The sequence below is a fragment of the Heptranchias perlo genome, chromosome 5, assembly GCF_035084215.1.
Source record: "Heptranchias perlo isolate sHepPer1 chromosome 5, sHepPer1.hap1, whole genome shotgun sequence".
Lineage (NCBI taxonomy): Eukaryota > Metazoa > Chordata > Chondrichthyes > Hexanchiformes > Hexanchidae > Heptranchias > Heptranchias perlo.
Window position 1 is genome coordinate 101,085,873 of NC_090329.1, and position 11,026 is coordinate 101,096,898.

Genomic DNA, 11,026 nt, shown 5'->3' on the forward strand with positions numbered 1-11,026 from the left:
ACCTGCTGGCATTCACTCCTGGCTGGTCTCCCGTCCAACTGACAGCCAGCCTGTCAATCTGGGAAAATGGTGGAATCCATTATTAAGGAAGTCGTAACAGGGCACTTAGAAAATCATAATATGATTAGGCAAAGTCAACATGGTTTTATGAATGGGAAATCGTGTTTGACAAATTTATTAGAGTTTTTTGAGGATGTAACTAACAGGTAGATAAAAGGGAACCAGTGGATGTAGTATATTTAGATTTTCAAAAGGCATTCCATAAGATGCCACATAAAAGGTTGTTACGCAAGATAAGGGCTCATGGGGTTGGGGGTAATATATTAGCATGGATAGAGGAATGGTTAATGGACTGAAAACAGAGAGTAGGGATAAACGGGTCATTTTCAGGTTGGCAGGCTGTAACTAGTAGGGTGCCGCAAGGATCGGTGCTTGGGCCTCAGCTATTTACAATCTTTATTAATGACTTAGATGAAGGGACCGAGTGCAATGTATCCAAGTTTGCTGACAATAGAAAGCTAGGTTGGAAAGTAAGCTGTGAGGAGGACGCAAAGTGTCTGCAAAGGGATATCGACAGGTTAAGTGAGTGGGCAAGAAGGTGGCAAATGGAGTATAATGTGGGGGAGTGTGAGGTTATTCACTTTGGTAGGAAGAAAAGAAAAACAGAATATTTTTTAAATGGTGAGAAACTATTAAGTGTTGGTGTTCAGAGAGATTTGGGTGTCCTCATACAAGAAGCACAAAAAGTTAGCAGGCAGGCACAACAAGCAATTAGGAAGGCAAATGGCATGTTGGCCTTTAGTGCAAGGGGTTGGAGTAAAAGAGTAAGGAAGTCTTACTACAGTTGTACAGGGCTTTGGTGATACCTCACCTGGAGTACTGTGTACAGTTTTGGTCTCCTTATCTAAGGAAGGATACACTTGCCTTTGAGGTGATGCAACAAAGGTTCACTAGATTGATTCCTGGGATGAGAGGGTTGTCCTATGAGGAGAGATTAAGTAGAATGGGCCTATATTTTCTGGAGTTTAGAAGAATGAGAGGTGATCTAATTGAAACATATAAGATTCTGAGTGGGCTTGACAGGGTAGATACTGAGAGGTTGTTTCCCCTGGCTGGAGAGTCTAGAACTAGGGGGCATAGTTACAGGATAAGGGGGTCAGCCATTTAATACTGAGATGAAGAGAAATTTCTTCACTCAGAGGGTTGTGAATCTTTGGAATTCTCCACCCCAGAGGGCTATGAATGCTGAGTCGTTGAGTATATTCAAGGCTGAGATTGATAGATTTTTGGACTCTAGGGGAATCAAGGGATTTGTGGATCGGGGGGGAAAGTGGAGTTGAGGACGAAGATCAGCCATGATCTTATTGAATGACGGAGCAGGTTCGAGGGGCTGTGTGGCCTACTCCTGCTCCTATTTCTTATGTACTTCCGTGTTTCCCGTCAGGAAATTCCATCCCCCCCCCCACCCCCGGCTCACTTCCCGGCTCCCCATTAAAATTTACCCCATTATCTGGGTTCAATTTTTGTGTTTCTTAACCAATTTTGAACACTTTAACAATATGTCGTGTGTCATGTTTCAGGATTCTTTGACCATTTTTCGATAGAAAGGATTTTAAAAGTAAAGGTTCCTTTTTATGTTGATTTCTTAAAAACACAAAAGCCCCGATTTTAACCTAACCTCCCGGTGGCATCAGGAGGGAGTTCAGGTCGGACACCTAATTAATACCCTGCCCGATTTTACGTTCCGGGCATGGTGTAAAACGTGTCCAACCTGAACCCTTCCCGTTCCCGCCGGATGGGTTAGGTTAAAATCAGGGCTAAAGTGTGTATCCACAAATTTTAAAAAGGCACCTAGACAAAAAACAATTAATATGCTAAATGGAAGTTGTTTACCCCAAAGAATAAACAATAAGCAACTTGTTAGCTTGTCTCAGTAAAGCTGAAGGAACATTTAGAACACCTATTGTTTAAGTCAAATAAGATAACCCACCGAAACAAGCAAGCATAGCATGTTCTTTATTTTATATCATTACGTGAAGATAAGTTGTATTAATTGAAATAAGTGAATCTGATCAAAAATGTTGCTCTGTATGTTCACTCACTGGAGGAGAATTTCAACTCGTGGCTGCCTGGTTTTAAAAAAATTATTTTGACCACACCTTTAGCTCCTTTCCCACATTATTTGTTAATATGCTTATTCATTCCATGTGTTTGAAGAAAGATAGCATGGGAAAAGAAATGGTATGGAATCTAATCTAATCCACAGCTCCAATTTTATTAAACAAAACAAAATCATAAATAAGCACTTGTTAATAACATGCCTCTATATACATACAACAAATGATAGTTTCTATACATATTGCACAAATGGCTGCTACAGGATTGCTACATACACAACTATAAAGTATATTCACAAGTCACAAAAGTATTGAGAGGATTCAAGTGTAGAGGATAGCATTCTTGCAATTTATTTCAATCTTGCACAGAGCATCTCTAAGAGTAACTCATTCATATTCACTTTCCCCAGGACTGGTCTGAAAAAGAGTTCTGTGACAGAAGTAGCGCTAACCATTCTGAGAGTGGAGAGAGTCAGTAGTATTCGAGCAAACCTCGCCTGATCGCCATTGTGTATCATGCTGATGAATTCATTCAGCGTGTGCTGGGCTTCTTGCTGCAGGGCCAGGATGTACTGAGGTGTCCTCAAACTAGGAACATCTGTAATACAGGATAGTGAAGGGATATGCTCATTTAAAAAGGAAGAAATTGTATACATTCACAGATACTCAGTGTTATGTTCTGAAAGACCATGTCTAGTAAACGTAAAATCTCTTTTTTCTTTCTTTATCTCTCTTCAGTTTAATTGCTGATGATCTGGCTGATTTTGGGAATTCATAATATGAGCAGTCATGAACACGAATCTGTATTCTATCACTCAGCGATCCATACTTTCTTACCTTCATCTGAATTTTGCTGGTTTAGAATGTATTTCATTTTAGTCCAATGTGAAACTTAGATATAAAATTTGTTTTTTGCCATCAAATATTTCTCATTAGAAATGTCAAAGTAATGATTTATATGTGTCTGAAAGCAGGAGAAACAAAGTAAGAGCTTGTCCCCATTTTTCCCCAAGTGCAGCAAGCACCCAATCTCAGCTGTGTCATCAGGAGGAGATACCAAACAGAGACTAGACACTTCACCACAAGCAGTGAGTGAGAAAACTGAAGATTCAGACACCTCAAGCTATTCTCATGCATTTTCTCCTAGCTGGTTACAGATTAGCATTGGCACAGCCTGGCAGTGAATAGTTTGACTGAACACCTTTTCATTACAGGAATAGAAACATAGAAACATAGAAAATAGGAGCAAGAGTAGGCCATTCGACCCTTCGAGCCTGCTCCACCATTCAAAATGATCATGGCTGATCGTCTAACACAGTACCCTGTTCCCGCTTTTTCCCCATATCCCTTGATCCCTTTAGCATTAAGAAACATATCTATCTCCTTCTTGAATACATCTAATGACTTGGCCTCCGCTGCCTTCTGTGGTAGAGAATTCCACAGGTTCACCACCCTCTGAGTGAAGAAATTTCTCCTCATCTCGGTTCTGAATGGCATACCCCGTATCCCGAGACTGTGACCCCTGGTTCTAGAATCCCCAGCCAACGGGAACATCCTCCCTGCATCTAGTCTGTCAAGTCCTGTTAGAATTTTATATGTTTCGATGAATAGTGCATCAACTGGAGTGGAATCTGGAAAAGAGAAAATATACAGCAAAATGGGGTAAAAATTGATTCTGGTTGGACCAGGCTCTGGTATCTTTCAGCACACCCCTCACTGGATTGTAAAATGAGGTATCAAAATTTAAAAATGTTTAACAAAATTGTCTGGGTACTCCTAGCTAGCCTTGTACCCTGATTGGCTGACATTTTTTAACACGATGGAGTAGAGATTTATTTGTGGCCATTTTTAATGAATTGATTAACATGTTTGGGTCAGCCCATGTAAAATAAATAGATTTTATTACAACAGTGAGCAGTGGAATTTCACCTTATTACATTTACCAATTCAATAAAAAAGCACATAAAGGAATTTCTACCCATAAAATGACAAATGAACCTACAGAGCATCACCTAACATATCAATCATTATTCTATTGGTGAAAGTTTTCGGTTACCTCCTTCCTGAATTCTAACCTTTCTTGCTCTACCAACACGTAGTGAGTATCAGAGGATAAACGGTTCATTTGTTTGAAGCTATGTATCATTGTACGAGGGCACAAATTTCTCCTTTCTGATTTTTTTCCCACTTGCTGCTGCCCCATGAACCACACACCTCCTACATCTAAAAGGGCACCCACCATCAATGCCACTCTTGGATGATCAGCATGTGTGTGGTGGAGACCAAGACAATTTTTCTTCTTTCGCTCCATGGGAACTCAGCAAAATAAGGTCAGACTTGTATCACACCTCTTTGTCACACCTTGTTTTTGTGTTGTAACTTGCAACACTACTGTGCTGCCATAGATTATTCATTTAATTTTTTTAATAATAAAAATGCCATTTCTGCATTATTAATCCTTTTTCCTTCCACCCCTCCCTTCCAGGCCTCCATCAATGCCACGCTGAGCTGTCTACTGGAAGACATGCAACACTGTTTTCATTATGGAGATGCCTGTTGCTTCTCAGTTTCTTTAACCCACTTCATAGAAAGGCATATGCTCCTTACTTGATTCCTCTCATTAGTAGAACAGCTGAGATCAGGAACTCAGTGACTCAAACCTCTGTCCCTCATTGCCACGGAACTACACGTTGGTGGTATCAGAGGATAAACGGTCCACGAATACCAAGCTGCACCAATATGCAGCAATTTATTCAATCTTTAATATTATCAGATTGAAAAATGATTTACTGTAAAACATCTTTTTGAGTTTTAAATGAAGTAATCAAAGTTCATAGCAGAAATGCAATTGGAATTGTTTTTCATACTAAAGTTTGTATGGAATGTTTTCATCCATGTATAACATTCATTAGATTCTAATATGGTCTAACTTTCAAAAGACAAACTCAACGGGCGCTAAATTGGGCCGTGTAGCGCCTGTTGTTTCAGCACTACATGACCTCTCCAGTTTCCTGTGTGACCTGTGCCAGACGCCATCTTGGTATAGGAGTTTGCGCAGGCGCAGATAAGAAACGCTGGAATCATGTAAAGTAGGGAGAAAATGGCTTCAATCAGTATGCAATGCTGATTTAAAGTGACTTAACGCTCAACTCAACGCACAGTCTTAACCCTGACCATCTGAATGTGTCTTAGAGTGCCTGGAGGACCCCCCACCGGTGCTATTTAACGAGACCATGCAGGATTCACAGGTTAGTGGCTGGATTATTGCCTCTGGCTGCTGAGGCATTTGTAACCATTTTTCGAGGTCTCCTAGACTTCAATACTAGGACGCGGGGACATAGCCTAACATTTAGAGCCAGGACGTGCAGGAGTGAAGTTAGGAAATGCTTCTACACGCAAAGGGTGGGAGAAGTTTGGAACACTCTTCTGCAGACAGCAGTTGATGTGAATGTTAAATCTGAGATTGATAGATTTCTGTGAACCAAGGGTATTAAGGGATATGGGGCTAAGGCGGGTATATGGAGTTAGGTCACAGAACCACCATGATCTCACTGAATGGTGGAACAGGTTGGAGGGGCTAAATGCCATGGCCACTTGCTGCCTCTTGATATGCTCCACCTTCTCCTGCAAGAAAGCGAGGCGTGTGCCTGGGTGATGTGCCTGTCATGGTTGAATAGCTGCCAGTGTTTGTGGCCTGTGGATGGGTGGCTTGTAACAGTGGTAATGTGTAAGGGCCGGAGGAAGCATCTGATTGGAAGAGTTGAGTACTGATGGAAAGAGTTTATTGGTATGTGGGGGATGGGGGTTGTAGTGCTTGGTGTAGTTGGTAGGAGACGCCACTTGACAGTTGACCTCACTCACCTTGACCACTCATGTCAAAGCATTGAACTTCTTCCTGCACTGCATCCATGTTCATGATGCCGTGTGCCTAGCATTGACTTCGTTCCCCGCTGCCTCCCACTGCCTTTTGAGTATATGTCTGGAGGGCTCTTGCCCCCACCCCCCCCCCCCCCCCACCATTGCAGATATAGGATGCCCCTCCTTCTGTCCACCTCTTGCACCCAAAGTCTCTAGTGCATCAGCAGAGAACCGTGGTGCATGCGCTCTCATAGGAGTACCAACTCAGATCGGCAGATTGGTGAGGTATGGTGTGCAGATTGGAGGATGTGGGATTTAGTAATGCGCAACTTTTATTCAACGTTTTAACATAACTCATCAGTGTGTAAACATAGGGATGGGATCTGCATCTGTGTTTTATGTGTGTGATGTCTGATCTCTGTTCAGACTCCATGCAGACAGTAGACTGTTATTTTCAGCCAAAAACAGGTACAAGCTTTAAGAGATTTAACAGGTACCTTTAAGAGATTTCTAAGAAACATCTTCCCTTTAAGAGATGGAGTTCCCTCTGGTGGTGGAAATTGTAAACAATTTTACAACACCAAGTTATAGTCCAGCAATTTTATTTTAAATTCACAAGCTTTCGGAGGCTTCCTCCTTCGTCAGGTGAACGATGTTTTTTTTTTCACATCGTTCACCTGACGAAGGAGGAAGCCTCCGAAAGCTTGTGAATTTAAAATAAAATTGCTGGACTATAACTTGGTGTTGTAAAATTGTTTACAATTGTCAACCCCAGTCCATCACCGGCATCTCCACATGGTGGTGGAAAGTTCAAATTGCATTCATTCCACGTGCAAGGCCTGTAAAGGAACCCGATTACAGGTAAGTGCAGACCAAACTTGCATCTTGCCTGCCCAGGGTCCATCGGGCGCAGGGTGTTAGCGTATCTAACATCGGCCAGAACGGACCCTTAACCAATTTTTCCCCCAATGTTTTGATTAGTCAGTGAAGAAACAGGAAGATAGCAAAGTTTGCTGTTTTCTGTTAAAATTTCAGGTAACACCCAATAGAAAGTACACTTGAGCAACAAAGATTCAAATGAAGAATAGGTACAATATTGTTAAGCATGTAAATCACTGCATTGCAGAATAGGAATGGCCGTGTAATTGGCAAATTAATTTTTTTTTATTCGTTCATGGGATGTGGGTGTTGCTGGCGAGGTCAGCATTTATTGCCCATCCCTAATTGCCCTTGAGAAGGTGGTGGTGAGCCGCCTTCTTGATCCTCTGCAGTCCATGTGGTGAAGGTTCTCCCACAGTGCTGTTAGGTAGGGAGTTCCAGGATTTTGACCCAGCGACGATGAAGGAACGGCGATATATTTCCAAGTCGGGAAGGTGTGTGACTTGGAGGGGAACGTGCAATAGATTCATTATAGATAATTTCAATATAGATAAGTATAAGGTATTCCATTTTGGTAGGAAGAATAAGGAGGCCACATACTGCTTGTAAAATAAGAGTTTAAATGGGATAGAGGCAAAGGGATCCAGTGGTACAGATACACAAATCACTAAAAGTAGCGACGCAGTTTAATAAGGCCATAAAAAAGGCAAACGAAGCACTGGAGTTCATTTCTAGAGACATAGAATTGAAAAGTAAGGAAGTTATATTGAACTTATATAGAACCTTGGTTAGAACACACTTGGAGTACCGTGAACAGTTCTGGACTCCATATTTTAAATGGATATAGAGGCACGGGAGAAGGTGCAAAAAAGATTTACTCAGATGATAGCAGAACTGAAAGGTTATACCTATCAGGAAAGATTGAGCAGGCTGGGGCTCTTTTCTCTGATCGAAGTCTTTAAGATTATGAAAGGGTTTGATAGGGTAGACGTAGAGAAGATGTTTCCTCTTGTGGGGAGACCAGAACTAGGGGCTATAAATATAAGATAGTCACTAATAAATCCAATAGAGAATTTAGGAGAAACTTCTTTACCCAGAGTGTGGTTATAATGTGGAACTTGCTACCACAAGGAGTACTAGGCGACTAGTATAGACGTATTTAAGGGGAAGTTAGATAAACACATGAGGGAGAAAGGAATAGAAGGATATGCTGATAGGGTTAGATGAAATATGGAAGGAGGAGGCTCGTGTGGAGTATTAACCTGTTGGGCCGAATGGCCTGTTTCTGTGCTGTACATTCTATGTAATGATATGAACAGCTGCATCATTCCCTCATGTCAAGTCCTTCTAAATATCACTAAATTCCAGAATAGATACAGCCATAGTTTTCAAAGAGCATTATTATGATGAGTACTTTTAATGCTCCCCTTTTAGGTCTCCCATATAAAAGTTTTTTAAATGCCTGTTATCTTTTTAAAGCACTAATCGGTGGACTAAAGTGCAAGATCACTAGATCACAAAATATATACAGATGAGGAAGGCCATACAGCCCATCCTGGCTCAACCGTCCAAAAAAGAATTATGGTTCCCTCATCACAATATCCAACTCGTTCTTAAATGATTCCAGGGTTTTTGCCTCTACTACTGCATTCCATGTGTTGATCACTGTTTGTGTGAAGAACAGCTTCCAGACATTAGTCCTCAATTTGCCTTTCTCTAGTTTGAACCTGTCTCTCCCTTATCCTACTGGTATGGCTTAGTTTCAAATAATGTTCCAGATTTACCTTTTTATGCCATTTCCTTTTTAATATACCTCACAGCCACCTTTCAAAGCAGAGAAGCCCAAGTTTCTCCAGTATTCTTATAACTAAATCCTCTGATGCCAAGGATTAGACTAATGGCTCTTTTCTGAACCAACATCAGGGCTTGAATACTTCCCCAGTGTCTTGGTACCAAGACCTGAACCTGAAAGTCAAAGTGTGATCTGATGAGAGCACTGTATAGTTTCAGCATGACTTCCATCTGACTTCGACTATTTTGGTTATATGTCAGCATTTTATTTGCCTTGTTGATTCAAAGAATCATTGAAATGATAGCACAGGAAGAGGCCATTCAGCCCATTGCACCAATGCTTGTGCTAGTTCTTCAACTGAAGCTATCTACTGTACTTCCATTTCCCTGCTCTTTCCCTGTATCCTTCCTTATAGGTTGCCTGAGTTTGAATCTAGGCCTCTGATGATATTAAGCACTTTTCTTCTCCCTCAGGCTTCCACCAATGCCACTCTGAAAGGTGAGCAGTACAAGCCTGAGTGACTTTTCTTTCCATTACCCCACACAACAAGTCACCTATCTTGTTGGATTATGAGACTTAGCACCATGCAGAAGGATGATAATTAGTTTTGAGGCGATGGACCTGGATCGCTACAGCACTCTTCGTGGCTGAATCAGGAGTATCATCAACAGGTCAGCAGAAGACCATCAGATCAAACTCAACTCTCTCCAATTGAGGAGAATTTCCTGAGTGCAGAGGGTTCAACCAGACAAGGAACAATATGAGGGAGAATTTCATAAACTTTAAAAAAAAATTTCAAGAGTTATCTATTCTGTGAGTAATAATTAAAAAAACAAAACCGATCATTTTAGTTATTGAAATTCTGTTTCTTTCTCACCTGGATTGAAAAGGGTGATGCCTTTGAGATATGCATATTCTTTGGTGCTGATATCCATGCTCCAGAGCTTCGTAAGAAATATCTTCACTCTTTGAACTTCTGCCAGAGTAGGTGCATTCAAGGCTGTCTCTTGGATCTGTCCGTCCATCGTTTTCTGATTCAAGAGAATCCTTCTCAGCAGGCTGGGGGTCACAGCTTCAGCTACCTCAAAGTCTACTCTTTCCTGAGCTAAGCCCAAGACGAAGAGAGGAGCCCAGCAATTCTGCACCAACAGGACCTGATCCCCTGCAGGTAGCTGGCAAAAGGAGGGTAAGTTTTTAATGAAATTCAATGTCTTTAGCAGCACTTCTGAGGCCAGTCTGCAGGTGAGTTCTGGCGTTTTGAGAACAACATTTCTTCTAAACTCACAGGAGCACCCAAGAGCTGAGGGGTGATGGTGATGTTGATAGTGACACCAGCTTGATTCGCTGGGATGATCTTTGTTGAGAATGCTGTAGAGTATGCTGCTGTGTGATCCCTGTCCACAGTAGCATTTATCAAAACTCACTGATTGGGATACGCAAGCCATTTTTAACTGCCTGCAATCCTTCTGTACCTTATCTGCCTTCGCAGTCACTGAACTCTGCTTTTATAGGCGCAACATAACCCCCCCCCCGCTGTAAAAGTACCTTGAACTTCAATTGCCCTTCACTACTATTTAAAGACAAGCCAGGCATGGCTGAGTCAATCAAACGGCTTTTTTATATTGATTGGTTACCTGATTTCTCTGAATGGCAGGAATGGTGACGGCTTTATCTCTGCAAGATTAATAAAGGATATATTGTTGGTCATCACGTGTACTGCTGTGAAGGAGACATCCGTACCTTGGTACCAAGGACCTGCCAACTAAGGTGATGTCATTTTTTTACAATCACAGGAGTTATATTGAATTCAGGCTATCCTTGAAAACAACTAGGTTGAGAATGCAACATGTTTAGCTGTCAGTTCCACTTTCTTTGGATGTACTTCATTTATCTTTGTGCCAATATTTGAAAGTTAAGATTTAAATATAATGTGTGGCTGAAATCGTGGCAGTCAGTAGTAAAGGTGCTCTGATATATTGTACCCTGGAGTTGCGTAATGTGGATTCACGTCCACAACACCCCTGAATGGAAAGTGTCTAGTCTCAGGTGTACCTGCTGGGGAAAGGTACAGAGTTAGAGCCAAGAGCTTCCCCAAAGAGTGGGAAAGTCACAGGGTCAGAGAGCAAGGTTTCCCTCATACACCTGGTATTGGTCCTTATTAGGTGATGTTGGGAGCAAGTCTGCTGCCTATTGAGACACGATTATCGGGATTAAAAAAGAGCAGTATGTGCCCCTATGGCTCAGTTTATAAAGCAAACATGTAACTGAGCCACACAGACCAGACATTACTATGTTCGATTCCCAGTTAGTTGATCTCAACTGGGGTACCAGCAGAATACTGAGGCCCCCGCTTCCAGTTAGGGTGCAGACAATTAGCCGG

General features: G+C 41.7%; 1 protein-coding gene across 1 annotated transcript; it reads right to left on the minus strand.

Moving 5' to 3' along the window:
- Positions 1 to 2,277: 2,277 nt before the first annotated feature.
- LOC137321483 (nuclear receptor subfamily 0 group B member 2-like) lies at positions 2,278 to 10,109 on the minus strand. Its single transcript, XM_067983873.1, has 2 exons — positions 9,524 to 10,109; positions 2,278 to 2,715 (listed from the first exon to the last, which is right to left on the minus strand). Exons 1-2 carry the CDS (start codon positions 10,089 to 10,091, stop codon positions 2,468 to 2,470), a joined length of 816 nt encoding a protein of 271 aa, XP_067839974.1. The 5' UTR covers positions 10,092 to 10,109; the 3' UTR covers positions 2,278 to 2,467.
- Positions 10,110 to 11,026: the final 917 nt, after the last annotated feature.